Source organism: Vulpes vulpes, chromosome 6 (genome assembly GCF_048418805.1).
Source record: "Vulpes vulpes isolate BD-2025 chromosome 6, VulVul3, whole genome shotgun sequence".
Taxonomy (NCBI): domain Eukaryota; kingdom Metazoa; phylum Chordata; class Mammalia; order Carnivora; family Canidae; genus Vulpes; species Vulpes vulpes.
The window spans coordinates 123,621,723-123,649,110 of record NC_132785.1 but is presented as its reverse complement, the minus strand read 5'-3'; the positions used below and the strand labels follow the sequence as shown (position 1 = coordinate 123,649,110).

The window sequence follows — 27,388 nt, the reverse complement described above, 5'->3', positions numbered from 1 at the left end:
TAAAGGGAAGGTGAAGGGACAAGTGGAAACTAAGCAAGAGGAAGTCAAAGATTGGTTTGAGAAAAAAGAATAAAGTGGAGTGTCAACATAAACACACTTCAAATACCTAACAGTCCCTTCTTACACACCATCAATAAGATGCAAGAACACATATGGAACTGATTTCCTTCAGTGGCCCTACCAGGAGCGCCTACATCAAACCTTACTTTAACCAAAATTGTGGTACAGCTTCAAGAACATTGTATAAACCCTTCTATTCTGACTACACTGATCCAAATAGAGATATAATAACATTAGCTTTTCTCTTTTCCTTAAAAAGTAAAAATTACAAAGTGAATGTAATAAACTAAAAAAAAAAATGCACATTTGAATTCTAAACACTAAGGGTATACAAATTTAGACAGCTAAGATATTTCTGTAAACCAATTGATTTGAATAATCAACATGTTAAAGACCAAATTTTCCAAGTAATAGAACACTTACATTTGATGGATTTCTTGAACAAAGGAAATAAAAAAATGACAAAGCAGACAGGCAAACATAATTCATCGGTGCACTATATAATTTTAAACTTCCACCCCCAAATAGCTATTTGAAATTCATTTTGTATCACAAGCACTTCTTCTGAATATTATTTAGGGCAAAATAGCCAACTTGATAAAGTGCCAACAAATCGCATCAAAAATGTAGAATGTTAACTAGATAAAAGTGTCAAGAAGAAATATTATTATTACCATATCGACTCCAAAAAGTAAAACTTCTGCACAGGTTCAAAAGTTCAAAGCAACCATATTTGTTTTCAAACAACAGCTTTTAACTAGTAGAAATTAAACTTAACAAAGCTACCTGGTCAGGATTCTTGTAGCTCAGAAGCAGATTTGAGGCCTTGATATCTCCGTGTACGTACTCATGCTCGTGAATATATTCCAGAATATCCAGCTATGAAAGCATCATATAGAATAAATTAATGCAGTACCTAACACCAGCCAGCAGAGGACCGAGCTTCAATGCAACTCGCCTTCGCTGGATTAAAACAAGAGGAATGTAGCTCACATACAATTCTCAAGCTTAGCTGCAAGACAGTTTTCCGAGAAAACCTTCTGGCATTTGCTTCATATATTTTCTGAAGGTCACTCCCAAAGCGATCCATTATCATAAACCTGTAACTAAAGACAAACAAGAAAAGTCAATGAAACAAAACAGAACTTGGGTAACCTACTTTGCAGGGACTACTCTCACAGTCATTTTTTTCAAGTCCATGTTAGTAAGAAAGCAGAAGGAAAAAGGAAGAAAGAAGAAAGGAAGAAAGAAAGACAAACATTTGAAACCATTTTTCCCAACTAGAAATCTCAGAGTTGGGAATACTTCCCTGTCCTGCCTGAGGGCCTTCTCCTGGTGGCAGCCAGGTAGTTTCCTGAGACACCCGTCAATATAAGGTAATTAGCCCACAGACTGACTCCAGCTGATTCATTCACAGGAAAGATAAGACAATATGAGTAAGACCAGTATCACGGATTTTCTTCCCGCCGAAGTCAATTCATGTTTCTGGATATTAGCTTGTTGTCTGTGACCGTTTTTCTCTATTTTGGGGGCACATTTTAGCAGTATTAACATTTTATTAAAATCAAGATACCAAAGATGCTATAATAATAGCTGAATTCAATGAAATTGTTTAAATGGTATAAAAGGGCTGTATGTTAAATACTCAAAGGACAAGAGTTAGGGGAAAACAAATATCCTGGGGAAATGTGCAGATTTTTGATTTTGCCACAAACCCACTAGGTCACCTTGGCTGACTCACATCACTTCTTTGAGCCCTGATTCCCCCGGTGTCAAATGAGAGCGTGGGGCCTCATGTCTACGGAGGTCTTTTCTGGCACTTGAATTCTAACCCTCGACAACCGTGACACTTCTGTGTGTGCCCAAACAGCAACACCTCAGTCCAGTAACACAGTTCACCTTATGCTGCTCTAAGGATGACTTTTATCTTTACCAAGTTTTCCAGATTCTGATTTGCCTGGTTAAATCACTCTGAAAAATCGTAAAAACCAATACTACACTCACAATGTATCTTCCAATGAGGATAAGATTAATGATGATCATCAAAACCACACCTATCACTCACTGAAGCCTTGGTCTACTTCACATGTACTAGTGCATGTCAACCTCACATCACCCTCATGAGGTAGAGGCTCCTATTCACCCCATTTTACAGCAGAATAAAACTGATGATTGGTAATTTGCCTTCCAGGAAGTGATGGCGTCATTCTTTTTCACATATCCAAATAAATAAACGTCAGTGGTACACAAAAATCCCACTTATTTTAATCTGTGAAGCCTACAACAAATACCATATGACAAGTTCAACAGGGAAGGAAAGCTAACATTAAAAGACAACATGACAAAAAATCAGAATTCTATTCATTTTTGAAGTGGAAGGGAATGAGAGATCCTCTTATCTAAACATCTTTTAATAAATAAATTAATGTGTATACACATAAAATGCTTTGTCCAAAGTCATACAATTAGAGCAAAATGCATTCATTCGTGCAAGATTTTCCAGTACACCACGATCTCTATCATCATAAAGAAGGAACAATAATTCTGACTTCTGATTTCATTTGTACAACTTGATTTTGGAGGGAGGACAAAAGGACACACATACACATTTGTTTTTATGATAAGTGATGTAATTAGTATAATATAATACAGGGGTAACGAAAATACAACCTCTGCTAACAGTCTAAAAGAGGGCTAAAACACAATTGCTTAAATCATCACGAGATCTATTAAAACATCACACTGAGTACATCTTTGTTTTTATTCATAGACCACTTCACCACTACTGTAAATAATCCCCTAATCGTCTGTTTCAAATTATACACATCAACTGATTTTCCCATCATTTGTGCCATTTTATCTAAGTCCCCAGGAAAGCAGACATTGATGGCTTTCCCTTGGAGGAATTACCTAGAAATAACTTTCATTTTACTATTCAGTGGGAGAAGCATTCTTACAAAAGAAGGTGGTGAAGATTTCCATGCTTCCACAGGGCTCTCCTCTCCTCACCCCAGTCTCCATTACCAGCCTCAGGCCCCTTCTCCCTTCCAAATGCACACCCTGTTCCTGGTGAAAGAGTGATGCTGAGTGCCACACAACAGGCCAAAATCCTACCCTGGCCCTGCATTCATATTACTCTCCCACCTGAGATGCTATCCTGCTCTCCAATGGTTTTCTAAATCAGTAGTTCTGAACATTTAAGGGATTAAAATCCCCTTGAAAGTAAAAGTTAACACAATATTTTACATATATTCTAATAGCTTTTGTTTCATCCTCCTTATTAAGTGGGTAGCTGTTACTCAATTTCACAGACAAGGAAATCAAGGCAAAAGGAGTAACTTACTTAGTCACATACATTTTAAGAAGCAAAACACAGGTTTGAAACCCAACAATATGGCTCTAGAACCCTTGCTCTATTCATAATTACTCCTTGCTCTATACTATTTCTCCAAAATTTCCATGAGAACTATAGAGAATCGTCCCAGCAAAACCTTATATAACAAAACGCCATTATTTCAGGAAGTTCACACACTTGCTGAGGGATACACAGATCCCACGATAAGAACTTCCAAGTAAAAGACAGCACTGTCTGCCTACCTGACAACTACCTCTCCTCTCCATCCTTTTCAACAAAGCACCAACTGGGTTCAGGCATTCTGTCCTCTTCCACGTGGCCACGTGCTCCGCCATGCCAATCACTGTGATCGCTCAGCCTTTGCCAGTGACTAGTTTAAGAATGAGCACTGATACAACCCCAACCAAGAAAACACGAGAGGAAGGGAGGTTCCCTTGCAGGAAAATGAAACACACAACAAGCAATACCTTCTACTGCTGTGGGCTGCTGTGTTTGCATGTGATGCCTAGAAATAGGGCAGCTAGCCACCTTGGGACCACATAACAGAGAATTAATACAGCACAAAGCCAAGAAGAGGGCAAAAGGGCGTGATAAAGGAAGCAAGGTCCGTGATGATCACTCCAGAGAGCTGAGTCATTTTTCCTTTACCTGCAGCTGAAAGCACCCAATACACCCCCAAGAGCCAGACTAAATCTACTCTTCATATAGCTACCAGCCTTATTCCAAGAAGTTCCAGTCATTCATTCAAGTATTTTTAAAACATCAATCATTTTAAAGTATGGGAGGTTTTCTCCAACTCAGCTGTGCCAACTATGTTCTCTCTCCAATCTCGGAACTCCTAAAACATGAACAATTTGGAGTTACACAATTTAGCAGCACTTAGTGGTTTTAATTGTTTCATATATGTTTGTTTCTTCTCATCAGCTAGACTGAAACGTCATAAAGAGGGGGACGATGCTATGGGTAGATCATATATATATAATATGAAACACCAAATTGAAGCCTGAAGGGCTCCCTTTCACATCAACGATATGGAGCATGCTTCCTTCCTTATTTGTAAGAGAAATAAATGCAAGGTGCATTTGCTTTGTTCCTACTCATCAGCTGGGTTCCAGTCAGTTGCTAGTGCTTTTGCACAAGTCCTCCAGACTCTAAATAATGACTTGTTCATCTCTGTCAAGTGCATGCCATGTAGCCCAGATGAAGGCCCAGCAGTACTGCAGGTACTCAGTCAACAGTAAATGGTGAATGCTCAACAGGGAGAAGAAAAACAATACATGCATAGTTTTACCTCTTTCCATTTTTATCATGTAGACCAGACCCCCAGTACTTAGGGACACCCAGGTACTTCAGTTTATGGGTACGAATCCACTTCTGAACTACAAGTTAAAAACACATGCTTGTGATTTCACTTTTGTTTTAAATAAATCTTTTTCATTTTTTAAATTGTTAAGAGTAGAATGTACTTATACATGCAATAAGATTTCATCTTTTTTTCATAAAAAAGGGAACATGTTATAATAACAAATAACAAGTACCTTACAATCAAAGCATTTTTATTAACCCACAAAATTGTGTTACCCTGCTCTAAACACTGTCTTTAAAATGAAAAATCTGAAAGGCATTTTAAAAAAAGAAAATCCAACCACAGTAACTCTAGTGGCAGTTACTAGCTCTAATGATGTAAATGGTTACTTGCTTCTCCAGAAAGACTTAATTTTTACCCAACCTAGAAGTTGTTTACCTCATTTCTAAAGGTTGTCAATCAGGAAATGAAGCTCGAGGGAGAGTGGCTTGAAGAGGTCCTGCTCTCTTCCCAGTAGTCTGTTCTAATTCATCAATTACAAAATCCCCCTCCACCCAGGTTATGCTGTCCAGACTTTAGAAAAATGTCTCAAAAAGACTGGGATGGATATCCTTAAATCCTATGCATGAATTAGGTTACTTCTCAATTTTTAACAATATTTCCTAAATCATACATCCTTTACTAACTTTATTCTATATATTAATATAGGTGAAATCTTATATCAGAATTCTTTCATACACACCTCATCAAAATGAAATTTATTTACGAAGTAGAAAATAAAACTAACAAAGCATCAGAGTATCAGACCCAGTGCTCTAGTCCTGAGTTCACACAAGCAGTGGTCACTTTGAGACTGTACACGTATATATGTATTCCTTACTTTGCTCTGGTTTGGCTGCTCGCTGGTAGAACTTCAGTTCAGTAAAGAGAGGTCCATTGTCACTGGGTTCCTTAAAACATGAGAGGTAATTGGTGCTAGCAGTGCTTAACATTATGGAGTCATTTTCAATGAAACTTCAAAAAGCATGAACATCAGTATTTTTTTCCAATATAATTAATTGTATTACTTAAGTTTGTAACTATGTTTAAGGCATACACTCTTTGGAAATGTTTTAGATATTCTCAGAAGAGTCTGTGAGTCTTACATTTTTCTCAAGGTCCACTTCTGTAAGTGATAAAACACTCAAAATCACATATACGGCTCAGTCTTCACAGAAGTTTAAGAAAAATCTTTAAACTCGTTTTCATCTTTATTAAGCTTTCTCTTAAGCAATGATTGGCAACCATGTGAACTGTCTCAGCAGGGGGCTACCAGAGGTTTCTGAGATCTAATAAAATTCTAACACCTAACTTAACCCATCAGTGTCAAAATCTAACTCTTTTCCCTGTTTCTCAAAGCAGTTGTATCTAGTTGATCAGGACCGGCAGAAACCAATCTTGTCACAGAGGGAATCTTCTGGAACTCCAGAGCAAGCAAGCACTATCCACTTAGCTGCATCCCTTTCTTGCTGACACTGATTCCTGCCTTTTTCAAACTAAGAAGCCCTACAACATCCCACATGATAATTCAAAGTCAAGAGGAAACCAGGGCTCAGTAATAATTGTTTTCCACCAACTTTACTGAACTACGTTCATTTTACATTTTAAGGGGCAGTAACAGGTAAGATGATTTGTGAAGAGGTACACATGCACAAAAAGGTATGGACAAACAAGAAATGTCAGCCTGTTGGGAATTTTGCCTTTGTTAAACAGATATGGAAGGGTAACACAGATCTTACAATTTTGTGGGTTTTTTAAATAGTAAATTGTATCTGAATCAAAAGTGGTTATTAGGTCATGTTTGATCATTTCTGTTTTATCTTGTTTATCGAGAACCTGAGAAAAAAATCTGAAAAGCAGTAAAAACTTCAAACTAGGAAGCTAACATTTCCCAGCTAAATTTTAGGGTTGCTTTTCCTTTAGGAAATATGGGAAGAAAGTTATTTTGGACAAAACATCCGTGTAGCTGGAGTTCCAGGGTCAGCAGAGCATTAGAAAAAATGACAATGAGGCCCACTAGCTTCAGGAATCTCCACTTACAGCACCTATAGGAAGACTAGTCAGCCAATCTGCAAACAGTCAGGCAGTACCTAGTTAAGAATGAGCACTCAACAAACAGGCACCATAAGTAACTAACACGTGGATCAGAACTTGAAAATAAATTTGCCTTGTTCCAGGTAAGTATACTTGTCAGCCCAGCATTAGAACAGAATGGTACACAAGGTCTGGCATCTCACTGCCTCTTAAGAAGTAGAAACTAACCAACATACAAAGTATGAGTCCAAATCCCTAATTTTTAGACTCAGTACCCCAAATTTTGCCACAACCTGTGGCTCCTTTTTGGCATCAACGCTCTCTAGACAGACACCTGTGTGTGGTCAGAGCCCACCGCTAGGCCTCCAGCAGAAGTAGCAGTCTCAGTGTGAGAAATGAAGAAGTAGAAATTCAAGAGATGAAATTTTGGTGAAGTTACTCTCCAAAGGCTAACTTTTAGAATAGCTTATTAATATAATTCAGGTTTGAAAGGGGTTTTCCTAAGACAAATCCTGGCTTATTACCATCAGTATAAAATTCTGATTCATTCCCTTTCAACCTATGTCATATCAACTTTAATTTTCAAGCTTCCCTTTGGGCAATAATTTATTAAACTTATAATAATAAAAATCAACCTATATAAATCAGACTATTATAATGAAAGCCTCACTACAATGAAGGCTCTTTGAGCTCATTTCATACTTTTTCTAATCCAATAAGGTTCCATTATAACAAAATAAAGGAGCTACTTCCTTGGCATTGCACTCTGGCCAAAGCTCACTATTTCTGTGGAAGAAAATACCTTAACTCATAACTAAAATTTTATTAACATATTTCAAATCTAAAATACTTTGCCAACTCTATAATAGCCAAGATTTAGAAAAGAAATTGGGACTGACATTTTAACTAGAATATCACTAAACGTTTCTTTAAGACTTCTAAGTGTCAAAATGAAGATGACAACAGAAAAAAAATTAAAATGTGATAGATTTCAATGGCACCCTCTAAAAGCAACTGGCTGCCATTTAAAAATGAAGCTGTATAAAGTTTCCCCTTCCTACCAAAAAATTATGATATATGAATTGAAAATTCAGGTCACTTCTCATAAAGTCAGTGAGGAAAATGAAACATCAGTCTGCAAACTTCTTGCCAGGGAACTTTGAAATACAGGCTTTATGATCGTTCATACTGTAAAGTGACCACGATATAAAGAACTGTTAGGATACAAGACCCAAAAGTCCACCCCCCCTCCCCGCTCAGTTCTGCTCTGAGCTCACTGACGGGACTGCAGTCGGTCAGCCTGGGGGTAGGTCACTGAAAACTATCAACTGTGTTAACAAGATAACACAAAAGAGTATTTTTTTTCTCCTTGCATAATCCAACTTAGTACCAATTTCCCATTTCCCGCTGCACATCATCTTTCCTGAGGTAAAACACGGTATCTTGCAGTTAACTAGAGGCAGAGAATACAAGTTTACCATGTCCGGTGACCCCAGCATCACGACTCCAAGGCTGCTCCCCTAAGTCAGTAAGGATAAGGCCCTAATCTAAACCATGGTCATTTGGTAGGAGGGAGAATATATTTAGTATGCACCGAAACCTCTATCTTAAATCTGTCCTATCTTCATTTCAAGACCAAATGTAGGAAACATGTGGGCTAACCATCCAAAGCTCTTTCATAGAGCAGGTAGGTATGCATATGAGCAGCAACCAAATTTTCTGACAAATCTTGCACACTGAGGCGGAAGCCCTACCACAAGCACGGGATACCTGCTGCCTCTACTGAATGAAACGATCCACAAAGGTAAACATGAGCATGCGTGAGTCCACTGAAAATAATTAAAGTGCTTTGTGCACCACACTCTACCAGTGGTTCTCAACCCTGAGGCACAAAAGAATCCCCTGGGGAGCTTTACTAAAAATACCAATAGCCAGGCTCTGCACTCAGAGATTCTGATTATACTGCACAACCCGATAGAGAATCACTTTTTGATTTGATATAGCATTGCACTGTTAAGTCTAATTTCATAAAAAACTTGCCTTCAAAAAAATTTTTTTAAGGATTTACCTATCTGAGAGAAAGAGAGCACACACAGAGGGAGAGACAGAAGTAGACTCCCCGCTGAGCAGGGAGCCAGATGTGGGACTCGATCCCAGGACCCTGGAATCATGACCTGAACCAAAGGCAGACATTTAACTGACTGAGCCACTCAGGTGCCCCAGCCTTCAATTATTTCTTAAATAACATCTGCTGGAGTGATTTTTCTCCAAAAGTAAAGTATGTGCTTATTTTAGATTTTGGAAATATTTTGGTATATTTTCTTCACATACGTGGTTATTTCATAAAATTACTTATAAAATTACTTTGATACCACACGTAGTTTTGTATCTTGCTTTTTATTTTTTTGTAATTTTTTAAAAACTTATTTATTCCTGAAAGACTAGAGATAGAGGCAGAGACATAGGCAAAGGGAAAAGCAGGCTCCCTGTGGAGAGAGCCCAATGTGGAACTCGATCCCAGGACCCCAGGATCAGGCCCTGAGCCACAGGCAAGACACTCAACCGGCATACCCATATCTTGCTTTTTTTAGTAATTACTTATGAAATTTCCCCAAAGAGTAGTTCCTGTACCTTGAAAATATGATTAATAGCCCCTAATGTTTTAAATGGCAAATGTTCATAAAGTTGATTTTCATACTGGAAGATCTAATACTGATTTTACAGGTTTGTGTTTGATGAACCATCTCCATTTTTAGTATTACAAAGCTCTGAGAGTAAGACTTATAGAATAGTAGTTTTAGTAGACAGAGCTACAGCATGTCACAAGTGAAGGCAAATCATGCTACTTGAAAAGACACAGACCAGAGATGAAAGTGAGTGGTCTCAAGAAATCAAAAGGTGGTGAGAAATTATGGCTACAACTTTTTCAGAAGAATAAAACTAAAAACTGCATAAAGAAAACAGGTTTACAAGAAAGTCCTTATCACTAAAACTTGAAATCCAGCTAAGGAGAGAAACACAAAATTAAAAGCAACTGTAGCCTAGGAAGGATATTCGCATCTGAGAGGACGAGGAGGATCTGGGAAAGGAAGAGCAACAGCAGCTACTCGGCACTCCCTGAGAGGGTTGAAAGGGAAAGTCAGTAATTCTGATTTGTTCATGGCGTGCTTCCAGGATCACAGACCAACTATCACATTGAAAATGTTAGTAAGATATTAAATGCAAAAGAGAAATCGACTGAATATTTATCACTGTCCTAATTACAAAGAGAAGGAGTAATACAGGCCAATGGAAATAGAACTAAATTAGGAGACAGGAGAGACGCAGAGCACTAAACTAGGTTTGGTAACAACGGGCTTTAAACTTAGAAATAAAGAGTAATTTACTACCTTATGTTAAGCAGTTAGGAAATGCCTGTTCCTACCCATTTTTTTCATAATTCTGTTAAGTAAAACAGGTAGTACAAATGAAGCTACAGTGACTAACAACTGAAATACTTAGAATGACCCATAATAAAGAAGAGCATCTTAATTCTAAACTAAACCGCAGCTGGAAGAATCTCAGCCATAGAGAAGACAGACATGGTGACCTAGCAGCTCTGCCTGTGAGATGCGGCCCTGGCGCTGTCCATCCAACACGTGGGGAGGGAGGTATAGGTCAGCCAGCTGCAAGGAGGTCTCAGCGAACCACATTTTTGAACCTCAAGATTATGAGAAGTCATAAGTGGACTTGCTCTCCTCTCACAATGGAAACTTTTTAAAGACCTGAAGACTAGTCTTACCCGTAGATTTTAATCTGTTGTATCAAAGACGAACAACTCAATTTAATATTAAGAACTTTCCTTCCTCTGATAGAGCAGCAAACTGAGGTTTTTTTTTTTTAATTTCAAGAGGAAAATTAGTCCACAAAGAGAGAAAAATCCAAAACGAAAAGGGCTTAAAGAAAAGCAAAATGGCAGGACACGCCCATCAAGGCGTCAACTTTACTTCCACTTACAGGCCTGATGGAGTAACTTGGGCCCCAGTTAGCCCCCCATGCTGTAAACAAATATAAAAACTGGACAAAACAGATGGAATTACTCCTTTCAGACATTAGATAGAACAGGAAGCACAGACTGTGACCTCTAAAAAATGGGAAACAAACCAGGAAGCCTGGTGGCTCAATGGATTAAGCGTCTGACTTTTGGTTTCAGCTCAGGTCCTGATCTCAGGTTCCTGGGATCGAGCCCCACATCAGGATCTAAGCTAAGCAGAGAGCCTGTTTGAGTTTCTCTCTCTCTCCTTCTGCCCCTACCTCCTGCTTGCACTAAGTAAATACACAAATAAAATTTAAAAGAGGGGGAGGAGGGGGACAAACACAATGAGCCCCAGGCCAGCCCTGGCTTTCCTTACAGAGGCACCTGGAGTAAAAAGGAGATGAATCAGGGTTCTACGGGATAAGGAGACCACACACCAACAACCCTAATGCCAAAACCAAACAATGCGATTAGACATTTTTAAAATTTAGAGATATTAGAAAAAAGATTACAGACTGCTATCCCTCATGAACAAATATGGAAAAATCCTTAACAAAATAATGGCAAATCAATTCCAGCATTATGTAAAAAGCATAATACATCATAACTAAGTGTAGGGTATGTTAAGAATAAAAGTTTTACTCTCAAATTACCAATCAATATCACCGCCACATTAACAGAATAAAGGAGAAAATCCTATGATCCGTCTCAAAAGATGCAGAAAAAGCATTCGGAAAACAAACAGGCAAACTACAAGCTGGGAGAAAATTTTTACAACTCACACATGTGGAATGGGACTTGCATTCAGAACAATGCTCTTACTACTCAATTATAAAAAGCAAAACCACTTAGTTATTTCAAACAAACAAAAACTGAGGAGGCACTTCACATTCATATATGAATGGTCAATAAGCACAATTACCTGGAAAAACTAATCAAAATCAGGCATCAGGTAAAACTATGAGACACTGCTACACACCCAACACCACAGCTGCAAAACCAATCTGACAACTGCACATATTAAAGAGGATGTGGAGCAACCAGAACTCTCACACATCACCAATGGATGTGCATAATGGCATAACCACTTTGGAAATCTGTCTGGTACTTTCTTATAAATTTGAATATACACCCTCCCTATAAACCAGCAATTTTCCTTCCAGGTATTTATCCAAGAAAAATAAAAACCTTGTACAAAAATTTTTGTAGACACTTTATTCATAATAGCCAAAAACTGTCTATCAATAAGAAATGGAAAAAAACTGTATAATATCTGAGCAGTAAGACTGAACGAGTAATCAATATACCAACAATATGAATGAGCCCATTAAACATTTTGCTAAGCGTAAGTCAGAAAGAAAACAGTATATACTATATACCACTTATATGATATTCTAGACAAGAATAATTAGTCTACAGCACAAAAGAAAATTAAAAAAAAAGAAAACCTCAGATAAGTGGTTACCTCAAAGGGTACAGGAAGTAGGGGTCTGACCAGAAAAGGATAAAAGAAATCTTTCTGTAGTGACAGAAATGTTACATATTTTGATACAGGTGGGAGCTGTACAGGTATATGCACCTGTCAGAAGTATTCAAATTATTTAATACCTATAAATTTCCTCGTAAAAACTATACCTGAATAAAAAAGTGTTATAAACAATCACTAAAACAATTCAGGTACAAAAGAGTTAATTCACAAGGGATCAAATAAATACATTCCTCATTGAAAAGAAAATAAAGTAAAGCAAACAAAAAAACAAAACTTCAGGATAATTCTGACTTCGGTAATCTTTAGGAAAAAAGGAGAGTTGGAGAACATATGTCAGTACTTTGCCCAAATAACAGACCCTGTTATCTCTTCTATTATTTAACAAAAGCGTGTTCTTCATAAGGAGTAAAGAACTTCGAGGGAGAAGTTACAAATATAACTTTGTAAGCAGAAAGATGTGTAATATATTCTAAACAAAAAATAGTAGTTAAAATGCCTTTTAGTGCACCCAAGGTATAAGCTGAGCTGACTATTCAAAGTATGCTTATATCAGATGGGATGCTGTCAACTTTTACTTGTTACAAACTAATTTCAGCATTAGCAAAAGAAAGTTCAAAGTAAATAAGTAATTTATTAAAATGGATGGAGAAGGGAAGAAAACTGGAAATAAAATGAAAAAACTGACAAAGTAGTTCAGAAGCAAATGCAAGAAAAAATACAATAAAATTTCACTAAAGTATATAGTCTTACGGGATATAAATAAAAAGCATCTCTATTGTAAATATAGCTAAAATAAAAGAATGAGATGAATTTTTTATTCTACATCTGTACAACTCCATGATTCATTTTTCCCCTAAAAACCAAGATCACTCTAACTCAAAAGGGAAGAAATGGACTTTTTGAACTTAAATTATTTAAAATTATAAAGATATTTTTTGTCTTCTTACATATTAATAAACATTGTTAAAAATGTAGTATCTTATAGTTTAATTCTAGTTATCAAAAAGGATGTCATACAAAATAAACCATACACCCATTCAACAAAAAAAGAAAATCAGCTAAAATATTTTCTTACCACTTTTACAACACAAGGTGCATCGCTGCCCACCGACTTTGAAGAATTCATATCAGCTGTTTGGAAAAAGTGACATATGTAATATCAGAACAAGAAGTAGCATTATTTTAATTAACCTGTTACAAACCTGTTAATATTTAGGTCTGTATATCTATAACTCCTTGATAGGATAAATTTCAGTTCCCAAATATGTGTCTCATGATATCATTATAGTATATTTCACCAATTTGAAGGCTCTTTTTTTTTTTTTAAGATTTAACAGATCTGAAAATGGAATGCATGTTATAATTGTTGGTATCTTCAATAGGATCATCAATTAAGTATGGAAAACTCTGAGTTAAAGATTTCTTTAATTCAAAAGTACTCATAGCCTTTGATATGCTAATGAAGGTTGTGAATTCCCAAGAGGATAATAACTGATGACATTTCTTAAATTTCACAAACCAGGGGCAAAAAAAAAAAGAAAGAAAAAAAAAAGAGGGTAAGAAAAGAGGGAGCTAAAGTTCCAAAAAGCACTAGTTTTGGGGGGAAAAACTCATCTATATCAACAATTCAGGATTTTTGGCACTAGAACTTTGAACTGCCTCCATAATAATCATAATGTGGCTGTCATTTTATTTCATGCAAATAAAGCACAGGTGCTAGATTAAGGAGTCAGGAATATAAGGCTGCCCACATTCATGAAAAAAATATTTTACCAAGTACCTACTAAATGCCATTTCTAGGAAACTGATTTAGTAATGAACAGGAAGAAATAACTGCTACTCTTATGAAGCTAACATTTCAGTGGTAGGACACAGACAGCAATTAAAACATAAAGCATGCTCAATGCTTTGAGTGCTAGGACGGGAAAATGAGGCAGGAAAGAAGGTACACACTGTTGAAAGGTCCTCAGAGAGGCTTCTCTGTCACTGGAACTGTGGTTTGAAGGCAGAGAGGGAATCAGCCATGTAAGTACATGGGGAAGAACATTCCATGCAAACCAGCACAAAGGCCCTGACATGGAAGCCTCTGACAAGTCTAAGAAAGCAAGGAGGCAAAAGTAACTGAAGAAAACTAAGTGAGGTGGAAAGTAACAAGGGACAGATCAGAAGCAGCAGCAGGGGACAAAGAGCAGCATGTGACGTAAGGCTGACATAAAGCTGTCACTGTGGTTGAGCTGGAGAGCCACTGGAAGGTTCTGAGAAGAGGACTGGCAAGATTAGACTTTGATTTTTCAGAATTCTTCAGGCTGCCTGGTGGAGAATGGGGTAAAGAGGGCAGAGGGCAAAAGCAGAAGCAGAGAGGTCCACCTGGCCACAACGACACTCAAGGTGAACCAGAACGACAGCAGACAAGGTGGTGCTAAGTGGTTAGACTGTGGATGTATTTTCAAAAAGGAGTCAACAGGATTCGTTGATAAACTGGATATGGAAGGGAAAGGAGGAAAAGGAGGCAAGGAGGCCTCCAAGTTTTCAGCCTGAGCAACTGCAAAGTTGCTACTTACTAAGATGGAGGAAGCTTCAGGAAGAGCTGGTGCTTTGGAGAGCTTTCTGTCTGAGATGCTCAGTAAACATCCAACAGGCACTTGATATACAAGTCCTGAGTTCACAAGAATGGTCCAGGTTGAAGAAAAACATTTGAGAGTCATTGACATGGAAACACTACTCAGTTAAAGCCATGACCCTGGAAGAGCCCCTAGGGCACGAGCATAGATAAGAAAAGAAGAAACCCTAGGCCTGAGCCCTAAGGCATTCTCACATTAGTAGATGAATTGATGAAGGAGGACCAGTGGAGGAAAACAGCAAGATTTTGAAGAAACTGCAGCTACAGTACTTGAGAGTAAAGAAGGAATGCTAGAGTCACAACAGTAACTACCATGGGCATATGGTAGCTTTAAATAAGCATTCAGTGTAACAAAATATTAAAATAAGGATAGTATTCCAATAATGCTGCACAGTTCAAATGAGGAAAGGGGAAAAGGAGGCTCAGTAATTCCTTCAAACATTATATGCCACAAAATATGCCAGGCACTGGGGACACAGTGAGAAGAGCTGTCCCATTGCCAAGAGAGAGAAGAGTAACTTCAATACAGTATGGACAGTATTATGAAAGGGTTAATGCAAAGGGCCTATAAACAGAGTACCTGCCCAATCCTCAGCTTCGGAAAAATGAAGCAAGAGAAGCATCACATACCGAGATCAAGAGGCAAAGGGCTGCAGGACAAAGCACAGATCCTGAGGAGATAAGAGGGATGAAGAAGCTACGTAGGAATGAGAACAGAGGGAGGGTCTCTATGCCATTCTCCTACATCTGGCACTTTCTCCCCGGAGCTGCGGGGAGCCATTACCATTACGGGAATTTGACTAGGCTAGATCACTCAAGCCACAGCCATGAATGATGAGATGCAAGGGGGCCAGGAAGGTAGCAAAGAAGAGCCACCGCCACAGTGAGAATCCAAACAAAATGTGAAAATGACCAGCGCTAAGGCAAGGTCGACAAAGATGGAGAGAGTTGTCACACAGGTAAAGCCACAGGACTAGGTGAAGTACTTGGGACACTGGTGAAGAAACACTTAAGAATGCCTTCCGGTGTCTGGCCTGAGATATGCCTCTCCTGGTCACAAGAGAGCCGGTGGGTGCCCTGCAGGCCCCTGGCCACGGGATGCACGCAGCAGATCAAGCCCCTGGCTACAGATAAAAGATGGGGAAGTCGACAGTCAAAACACAGCAAGAGCAGCCATGAAATCGATAAAAGCACTCAGAGCGGAACCCACAGAATGAAAAGTGAGCCAAGGAAGGAAAGCTGGAGAACCCAGAAGTCCCTGCGAGGATGACTATGCATCTCCACAGGCAGCAGGACAGCAAGAGGGGACGTGCTCCCGTGAAAGACATGGGAGCAATCTTCCCAAGAAGAAAAGATAAATGGTAGCAAACACTGCAGGAAATATCCAAAATAATTCAAAAGCAATCTTTTTAATTCATGAGCAAAAACTGCTGATGATCTCAACTATGGCTGCTTTTGTATGTCAGTGGGCACCAAGAGATAAACTGGAGGCAGCAATACTAAAGTAAATCCAGATTGATCAATCCAGCTCTATAAAAGCAAAGCTTTATTAAAGGAATCTGTCAAATCATTGGATATTAACAGTACTCACTATTAGATGGCACTTTTTAATGATAAATACAAACACCAATAAAAGAGCACAAATGCAGTGGCTGTGGCAAACGTTCCAAAGGTTACAAATGTAAAGTAACTAATACAAAATGAAGAACCTACTTGCTTCAGGTTCCCACTCCTAACATGGAATGTCCTAAGTGCACACATTCTGCAGAACAGCTTATAGAATATACCATCTCTAACCCCTAAGGTCAAACCTATATAACCTGGCCACTAACCTTTCTTGGTTTATACATATTTTCCCCTCAACAGATAGCCTGGTCTACTACAGCGGGCTTGGCCCTCAACAAAACTAGAGAATCAACACCCGTCTCCCAAAGACAGGTGCCACTGACCGAGAGAAATCCTATTTACAGCATACAGTAGAGCACTGGGCTCCAGGCTGTCTCAGGAACACAGCCCTAGAGACTACAGCTAACCCTACAGCCTGCTGGCCCTGGAGGAGTTGGAGTCGGACCCTCCTAAGAAGATCCTCATCTCGTGGGCAGCTCTCAAACATCAGCACACATCCAAATCACCTGGGGTACTTGTTTAGTCTCACTGCTGGGCCCTCTCTCTACATATGGCATCTGATTCCTAGGCCTGGTTGTAGAGCTGAGAATCTCAGTGCTAAGAAGTTTCCACTACTAACACTAACCTAGTATCTAATAATAGTATCCTGAGTAACACACTGCTTGAAAGAAAAAAGGGTTCCATTACTAAAAATAAAATTTTATAAACCTCAGAGCAGAAATTAAATAATTAGGTAAATAACTAAATCAAGATTAGAGGTGGAGTAGGATATATCATGGAAAAGTCAGAAAAACACTGCAAAAGCAAACATGAAATATATCACTATTAACACTCCAAGTAAAGCAGTCAGCTTTAGAAGCAATCAGGTAAAATATTTTTTAAATCAATGATTTAGTTAACCTACAGAATGTCAGGGTTCCACATGGGTCCTCCAAAATTTCAAGGTAAGTATGCTAATTAATAGCACATTTAATCAGGCCTAGTATGCAATTTTCAGGTCATTCTTCCAATTCCACTACAACGATTAGTAGGGTTATAGAGAAAGAAAAAAAAAATTCATACCTGTTATCTGAAAATCTCCAAATTAAACCAAAACAGAGGGAATAAATCCCAATTGAGTGGAGGTGGGGAAAGAAAGATGGCCATGGCTTTCTCCAGGTCTCAGAAGAAACTGAGATTATACAGAATATCTTAAAAATCTAAAGCACAATATTACAGATCTATCACCCTCTTTTTCTACTGCGAGTAAATCTACTATCTTCTCCACTCCTGTAACAGAGGTGCGTTTTCGTCTAATCATACAGTATTAAGTTGAATGTCAATAATTAGGAACATCCTGTAAAAGCTCCTGAGAAATTATTTGATAAGAAAACATGTAAATCTTTGGACTCGTACACTTACCAAGATATATACAGCCGAAGCCGCCCTGGCCAATGGGCGATCCTAGTTTCCACTCCTTCTTTGTCATGTCCGTGATTATCTCTCCAGCTGCAAAGTGTTCTGCAAGTCGTCTCTTTGCAGGGCCCTGTCTTCCAGCTTGAGCTGCTTTTACACGAGGCATTTTCACTATAACATGAAAGAGAGCGACATTCAGAATTATAATCCTAGAAGTGCTGAAAACATTTTCCACTAAGGGATGCTCGGCGCTACAAAGGTGCTTTCCAAATGAGGAAGAGCATTTATGACACGATAGGAGATGCTTTTTTAACACACAATCCATCGTCACGTCTCTGTGAAGATCACATAATCATCCCCATCTTACAGATGAGGAAATGAAGGCTCTACGCCTAAAAGCAGCAGAGCAACAGACATCGCTCTAAAGACTAACCTGGCTCCAAAGCCTTGATGCTGTGGCCCACAATTACCCAGGGAAAGAGTGGACCTTTCCAAACAGTGATAAGGAAACGGCGGCTGTTTGGTCGGCTTCCCAAAAAAAGGCAAAGCTGGCAACACACAGGGCTCCATGCGTCCCTTCTCACACCTATGTTCCTGGAAGTGAATCTGGATTCACCTTTCTCACTCAACAGCCGAGTTTAACAAAACATTCAGAGAAGCTGCGTGTTACTGTGAAAACAGCCCTGGGCTAGAATCAAAAGCCCCAGATTCTAGTACCACTGACACCAATTAGTCACTTCTCTCTGGGCTGTAAGTGCCCTGAGATCTAGCTTGCCTCACAGAGAGAGAACCCTGGGCAGGGGCGGGGCAGGAGGGCCTCAAACTCTCAGTTCCACAACTACTAATTGGAAAAGATTTAAAACAAATACTTTCTCAGAGGCCACAGTCTCAGAGGCAACACTTTGAAATGGCTGTTCAGGTGAAGGACAGGTTTGTTAAGACAGAACAATTACATTACATAAGGTGGTTTGGTTTGGAGCCTAGATATTCTAAGTACATAGACCAGAAATTAGATGCGGAAATATCCATCCACAATCACGCCACATACATAAGCTCTACATATGCAAATGCTCTGTATTAACTTATTGGAGATTTTTAAATTTAATTTTTCCTTTAGAACCAATCCCTCTTCACTGTCCAAATCTTCTCTAAGAAAACATCTCCAAAATAAATTAATGTGACTATTATTTCTTCCTAGCAATTCCCTTAATTGTATTTTTAATCATTGTAAAATCTTCCTCAATGAAATTTCAGTGTACTCTGTAATAGCCTAGACTCAATACCCCGATCAAGGTGACTTTTACAGCTATGGTTGTAGATGGAGTACAAGAAATAACCAAGACAAAAAAAGAAAAAAAGAGAAAGAACCTAGACACAGCACTTCCAAATGCTAAAATGGATGCCTTCTAAATTTACCCCACTGTAACAAATCATCAGAGTAATCTCCTATTTGATGATTTCCTTATAGTAGTCAAGACAGTTTAAAATGAGTCAAAAAAAAAAAAAAAGACTTTTCCTCTTTCAGTAACTCAAGATAGTAACCAGACTATCTTTTGTATTTTACTATAATTCCTTTCCAAAAGTGGCCATATTTCAAATGAAATATGCTAGCTCAGCTTCTACTCAATATAAATTGTGGTCAACAAAAAGTGTTTTTTCTCCAGATTAAGTGGTTAGCTTTTACTCTGAGTGTTAGTCCTATACCCTACTGGTAACAATTAATGCAGTCTGGAATGACTTTTTTCCTTCCTAAAAGCAGCCCCATAGAATCAGCCATGACTGAGAGTCTCTCAATTCCCTGTACAAATCAGGGGCAGCACACCTATTTAATCTCCCTAAACTCCCCCATAAAACCAGAAAGGACAACTAGAGAACAAACTCAAACCCAAAGGACAGTATCTACAACAAAATGAGGCAACAGTATTCCCTACATCCACAAACCCCAAAATGGGAGTGGGTGAAGATGCCACGGGCAACAAGATGACCTACATGCCACCAGCAGCTGTGAGGGAAGGAGCAGAAGCCAGGGTAGTGTTTCTGATGAATCTGAGGACCCTCAAGTTACCCCAGGTTGCCTCTAGAGGCACAGAGACAACGTGGAAGCTCAGCAGCTGAAGCTGAGGAGGGCCCTGCACACTCCCACAGCAGGCGCATGCGGGGCTCTGCTGGCCTCCACAGCTCACAAGACGAACCAGCCAAAACTCACTCTCAGGTCAAAGCCTCCCCAGGTGGATCAGAAACTGCTGGGAATGGAATCCAAACTGAGCATCAAAAAGATAATACAAAGAAAGGAAAAAGAAGGTTCAAACAAACACAATAGCAGATTTGTAAGTTAGCCTCCATGTTTTGGAACACTATACTAAAACTAAAACAGTACAGAACAGAAAAGGAGGCTCTAGAAAATGACACAAAGTCAACCTGAACTATACCATCCAGAACTAATTGCACATAAAAGAAAAACAATTGCTTATAAAATTCAGCAAAACAAAAAAGGATCCAAACCTAGTCCCGTGCAAATTGAAATTTTTTTAAAGTCCCTGCAGAAAAATACATAAAACATGCCTGCCAAAAAGTTGAGAGCTATGAAGCAATATTTCAAAACAAGCTTAAAAATTTTTATATGGAAAGACTAACAGAGATCAGGATTAGAAAAACTCAGAAACCAAGCGATAGAAGGGAATAACTAAAAAGTCACAATCATTTCAGAGATGAAAACTAAGCTAGAAGGAACATCAGACTGAAGGCAGTTTAAACACTGTGACTTAACAGAAATAGAAAGTGAAAAGGAAAAAAATTTAAAAATTAAAAAGGGTGAAAAAGATAAACATTTCAAGAAAAAAGTCATAGATTTAGAACACAAAAAGAAAAGCCAGTGAACATATAACAAAGAAAATCAAAGCAAGGGAACAGAATACTAAAAATGCTTTAATCTAAGAAGACCTTCCTGAACTTTAAAAAAAAAAAAAAAAAAGTGAAACCTCAAAACGAAAGGTCACACCTCTCCCGGTACATGGAGAAATCAGCCCAGGACAACTCTGCGCTCAAACACACTTAGCAAAATTACGGAACTCCACGGAAAAGAAAGTATTCTTTGAGCATCCAGGCCAAAAACAGATCTCTTATAAGGAGAATAAATCAGACTGTCATCACTCTGACAGCAATACCTATGCCAGAAAAAAAAAGGGAAAGTAACATAGTTAAGACAAAGAAACATGAACCACAGATTTTACACTCTGTTAAATTTCAAGTATAAAAACCAGAAGTGTTCTCAACTTGGAAAAAGGGAGCAAGAATCGACCAGAGAACAAGCTTCAGATATCCAAAATGCCCAAAGAAAACATCGCTGGAAGACCTGCGAGTGAGCAGTAAGCAGACACTGATTTGCAGAAGCAAGACTCAACAAAGACTACAAGGACAGGATATATAACAGGCATATGTTCTGACGAAGTAGATACGGTACAACTGTTAAAAAAAAAGGGGGGGGAGGGAGGAATATATGCCAAAAAACCAACTCTCGGGTAATCATACTGTAAATGATACTTGGTTTTATAAACTAAGGTTACTGTATATATAGCTGTGGAATAATGCAAATGAGCAATAATGTGATATTTTAATTGTCATGCCCCTGTATCCTTAAAAGTCAAGATTCATATATGAAAGAAAGGGGATACAGATGAAAGGCAGAAGAAGTAAGGCTAAAAATGCTTTATACAAAGATACTTTTGGGCAGCCCAGGTGGCTTAGGGGTTTAGCACCGCCTTCAACCCAGGGCGTGATCCCCACGATGGAGTCCCACATCGGGCTCCCTGCAGGGAACCTGTGCAGGGAGCCTGCTTCTCCCTCTGCCCGTGTCTCTGCTCTCTCTGTGTCTGTCATGAATAAATAAATAAATAAAATATTTTTAAAAAGAAAATACTTTTAATTCAGAAGTTATTTTATCTTCACAAAAAGCATGTGTGCACGTGAACGCCCACAGGCACACCCACACACCTTTGCATTTCCTAGCCCTAGCCACAAAAAAGCTTAGAAATAACCAACCCAGTAGTAATGAGTATTTCTAGTACACAAATTGTATGCTTGAAATACTGTTTCCTGTAAAAGAAATCAGATTTCTTGAAGAGATGACTGATTCTAGGTGTGGAGCTAGAAATGTACAAGATAGACTTGGAACATCTTGTCATTTTTAGGTGTCAAGGAAGCTATCAAAAACTATGAGAGTTATGTCAGATATGTCTAAGGAGCCAACTTAAACGTTCCCACTGACCAAAGATGAGCCAATTTGACTCAATAAAGATAATAACCGCTATGGATTAAAACACATAAAATGGGTAAATCCAAGAGTTTATAATAGTAAGAAAACCTAACTGGTCACCTCTAGAGAATAACAGGAAACCACTCAATTTTGAAAGCTGCTTTAAAAAAAAAAAAAAAGAAAGAAAGAAAGAAAAGAATCAAGCATTTATCCTCTCTTTCTTACATGAATTGTACCACCGGGTAACCAAATACTGGATGAAGAGAAATTTCTCCTTATGGGAAAATTTCAGCTAATAAATGAATAAGAATGGTTTTAGGTTAACACCACTTCCACTTTCTAATGAATTAATGGATCCAGACACTGAGCACTGATAGCTACTAACATCAAAATGTGAGAGGTGTCCAGACATATTATACGCCTCCTGATAAAAGAATATACCACTACCCATGAAGTAATCTTGCCAAAAAATAAAATAAAAAATTAATAGAATCTGAATCTGATCAAGCCTATCAATTCACAGGAGATGAATAGAACAGAACATGATAAACTATAGCACAGGAATGCAATCAGCCAAGTCCCAAGGGTGGGAAACCCTACAGTACACATGATCCCATTCCTTCAACAGATAAAGGAAAAAAACAAGAGATGGGGGAGAAGAGAGACAGATGAAAAACAACGTATCTAAAACAAAACAAAATCAGGCAAATCTATACTGAAGTATTTAAGGATGCGCATTGTAGTGATAACCGATAAAGAAAAGGAAGCGATTGCCATAAAAGATAGAAGTTACTTTCAGAAGTGTAAGAAAGTTGTGATGAGGACGGGCAGGTGGTTCTCTTTCCTGGTGTGCGTGGTGGTTCTAATAGCACCTGATAATTCACTAAGTCTGTGTCTGCTTAATAAGGTCTTGTGTATTGTGAAATACTTTATGGTTTTAAGCATTAAAAAATTACTGTTCCTATAATTAACAATCACCAAGGGACCAAAACTGAGAATCTTTTCAGACTCTATGAGCTTGTCCAATCAGACACACACACACACCCACGCACTCCTAAGTAAAATCTGTACTTCATTTCCTAACAGCTATTGGTTGCTTTTTTATTTATAGGCACTTCTCATATATTCTCTAGTAAAGAGATTAGCTCTTTATATTGCAAATAGTCTCACCCGTTTGTCTTTTGAGTTTATTTTTAGCTTTTGGACTTTATGTCTGTCATCCTTGGAAAGCCTGCTCCCAAATTACTCTTTTCAAATACCTCCCATGTCTTCTTTTAGTTATCTGATGGTTTCATATTTTGCTGATAAAATTTTGATTTGTCTACACTTATACTGGTGTAAGATAACCAGGGGTAGGAACACAGGAATTTTCCAAACGGTTCCCCAGTTTTTTTTCTCTGTGTCGGTCATGTATGCACGTTAGGGAGATCCACAGGTTTCGAGGAACTTAAATATATCATACAGCCTAAGTAAACTAAGGACAAAACAAGTTCATACAAAGTTGTTCTTTTTTTTTTTTTCATATAAAGTCGTTCTGCCAACACCCATATCCTATTTTTCCAAACAAAACCTTATTGGTTGCACTCCACTCACTCTGGAGAACACTCCTCTTCCAGCACCATCTGAGCTGTGTCTCAGTGCCAAGACTGTCCCCTTTCTACGCCCTGCCACACCCCCAATTGACTTTAGCGTTTATCCACCCCTCTTATTTCCTGGTTTAGGATCACAGAAGTTCCCCTAGTTTCAGAGAATATGAGAACTGTTTCTCAATCTCCTTGTTTCCTTTCATGTGATTTCTGAAAAGGAGGAGAAGTATTTAAAACCAGAAGCCTCAACTCAAAAATCGTTAAGTTTTACAACCACAAGCATTTGCCTCAGTAACTCAGTGACTTTCCTAAAGAACTTAAAACACTAATTTGAATTCAACAATTGCCTTAATACATTATAGGTTTCTTCTACTGATGAAACCAATACCTACATTAGGTTTCTGTTAAACAATACGCTGGAGGGCACAAACCTCCACCAAACCCAACCTTTCTGCATCACTTCTGCCCACTTGGAGGAAAGCAAATCCACTATTACGGTAGTTTAGGTTTCAAAGAAAAGGAAAACTTTACTGTCACAAAACCCATTACATAATCTGACCATTTCTTTTCCCAGTGACATTAAATGAAATGCAGATGCAAGTGAAAAGCACATCAAGATGCAAATCAGCACTGCCCTTTGCTGAAATCACTCACTGCAATATTCCATATTAGCATATTCACCAAAATTTAATTGTAAACAGAGTAATTATGGTACTAAAGTTATTAAATACACAAAGCAAGCTTGGAACTATACATATTCAAATAGAATTTCAGTGGCAGATCAACTTTTATATCTGAAACAATACCCTAATTAATAGTCAGCTCTGATAATAAAATGGTCCTATTTCTCAGATAACATTCCCAAAAAAGTTCTGCTGTGAATATTAAAACAAAGTTTTGTGAAGAGATATTTTTTTTTATTTCAACAGCTATATTTATCACAATATGATACTGTATTTAGACAACTGACATTTTTCAAGTCCTGGATTCAAGTTTGGAATAATTTTTTCTAATCGCCTGCTGAAGACAGAAAAAAAGCTTGAATGGATGGTAAAGTATCACACTTGATGAGCTCTACAAATTCATCTGGCCCAAACCGGGAATCTACAGTGCAGCAATAAGGCCTGTTTATATATGGGTGACTAGCGGGGTCACATACTTCTACAGAATCTTCTTTAAATCATAAGCTTCTCTGATATGTTTTTAAACTGCAATGGAGACAAACTGACTCATGGATAATTCTGAACAAACTGGACTATTCACCATTCTATTAACATAGTACCTACAAATTCTTCTCTGTGTGAAGCTTTTTCTCACCCACCCACCCCCATCAACACTGACTCAAGTCTTTTCCAAACCCAAAGATCTCTCTCTCCTTCAGTCAGATCTGATCTCTGAAATTTCAGGACTGTTCTCACCTCTTCTTTTATGTAATAAATGCTCGATAAGCTTCTAAGCTCCCTGGGTACAAGAACTGTCTTCCAACACATTGCAGTAGGTAGGAATTCAATAAATGTGTCAAATTAATCTTCACAAACATCTGACGTCTAACTTTATGCTTAATGTACCTCACTCAACTGCAATGGAGACTGAATGCCTCCCTTCTCCAAGCCTGGCAACTGGTATCTATCTCTTCCCACTCTCTACATATAATCACTATGTCAAACCCTGTTTCTTCTCCTCAAAATAGTCATTCCTCTTCTTAACTCATAAATTTCGAGATGACCTCATCTCCCAGTTGAGAGAGAAAACTGAAGTTTTAAGGGGAAATTGTTTTCTCTTTCTAAAACCCAAACCTACACACCACCTGCACCCACATCAAGCCCACTTGGGCATCCATCCTATCTTCTGTCCCTCCTATCGCAATTCAGGGAAGCTTTGCTCCTCTACCAAATATCAGATGGTCCTTTACCTCTGCCTCATACCCCATCCCTTCCAACCTTAAGACTTAACACTATTGATTGGTCCCTCCCCATTGCTGTCCTTTCTTCTTCCTTTCATGCCAATGTCTCAATAATCATGTGCCCCTACTAGTAACCTCTCTGTTCTCCTTGCTGGCGCCACACCTCACTCCAGCCAGACTCCACCCTCAGGATCTGCTCATACTCATTTGGACTAAGGGCACCCGAGTCCAAATGACACTGCACCCTCCCATCTGCCAGCAACACTGTTCATTCTTTCCTTCTAGAAACATTTCCTTCCTTTGCTACCACAACGCAATACCATCCTGGTGCTATTTCTATGGTTTAGGTCATTCACAGTCTAGATAATTTGAAAAATACAACAAGTAGTATAGCTTGTTTTTCCAAGGAGCTTGTCCTGCTTTTTGACATATGGTTTTCCAGGAATGAATCATGTTAAAAAAGCGGGACACCTACACTTCCCCAGCTTACACCAAAATACAAATTCTATAATGTGAAAGTAAATTACATAAAAGAAAAACACGCTGTTAAATAAACTTCAGATCTTAGAAACAAAATTAAGAGCTTTGAAATTAAGATGGAGGCATATACAAAAATAGAACTGGTTGGTACACTTTTCCTGTAAGCTAACAGATCTCAAGAAAAGAGTTTATAGTCTCAAAGAAATTGCTTGCACACCCATGTTCACAGTAGCACTTCTAACAACAGCTAAAAGGTAGAAGCAACCCAAGTGTCTGTGGGCAGATGAATGAATAAATAAGATGTGTATACGTACAGTGCGGCATCATTCAGCCTTAAAAAGGATATTCTGACTCCTACTACAGTATGGGTGAATCTTCAAGACCTTATGCTGAGTGAAACAAGCTAGTCACAAAAAGACAAATATTGTAGGATTCCATAACATGAGGTATCAATAACAGTCAAATTTACAGAAACAGAAAATAGAATGGTTGCTGGGACTGAGAGGAGGGGGAAGAGGGGAGCTCTTGAGTTGTTGAGTGGTGGGTACAGTTTCAAACTCAGAAGATAAAAAGAGTTTGGGAGACTGGTTACACAACAATTGTGTACACACCTAACACTACTGAACTGTACACTAAAAAATGGTAGCGGTGACAAATTTTGTGATTCTATGTGTTATTTGTCCCCCACAATTAAAAAATGACAAGTGTTTATAGATAGGTAAAACGGATATAGTATAATACCAACACATTCATGGTGACCATGTAATCACCCTTCCTGCATGCATGCAAACACACACATATACACAAACTAGGAAAGTCTTACAAGTGGTATTATTTCAAAGGTTGTCCTTACAGAAGCAAATTACAGGCCTACCGCCTTTTATTGCGCTTTACTTTACTTCAAGGATACTGTGTTTTTTTCACAAATTGAAGGTCTGTAACAACCTTCTGCAGAGCAAGTCTATTGGCACCATTTTTCCAATAGCATTTGCTCATTTCATGTCTCTGTGTAATTTTGTAAATTTTCACAGTATTTCATACTTCTTCATTTTTATTTTATTTATTATGGTTATCTATGATCAGTGATTACAACTCACTGAAAGGTCATATGATAGCATTTTTTAGCAACAAAGATTTAATTAAGGTATATAATTGGTTTTTTATCCATAATGCTATTGCACACAACAGAATATACAACAATGTAAACATAACTTTTATATTTGCACTA

At 38.3% G+C, this 27,388-nt stretch overlaps 1 protein-coding gene across 5 annotated transcripts in view; it reads right to left on the bottom strand.

Annotated features, from left to right (window-relative positions):
• VRK1 (VRK serine/threonine kinase 1) overlaps positions 1-27,388 on the bottom strand; it is a 108,482-nt gene that overhangs the window by 24,020 nt on the left and 57,074 nt on the right. For all 5 annotated transcript variants that reach the window (XM_026012552.2, XM_072762265.1, XM_026012551.2 and 2 more), the window contains exons 2-7: positions 17,946-18,110; positions 13,374-13,429; positions 5,602-5,671; positions 4,707-4,794; positions 1,058-1,166; positions 847-939 (exon numbers count right to left, since the gene is read on the bottom strand). In XM_026012552.2, the coding sequence (XP_025868337.1) occupies positions 847-939; positions 1,058-1,166; positions 4,707-4,794; positions 5,602-5,671; positions 13,374-13,429; positions 17,946-18,105 (576 nt within the window). In that variant the 5' untranslated portion in view covers positions 18,106-18,110. The remainder of the gene's footprint in view (positions 1-846; positions 940-1,057; positions 1,167-4,706; positions 4,795-5,601; positions 5,672-13,373; positions 13,430-17,945; positions 18,111-27,388) is intronic.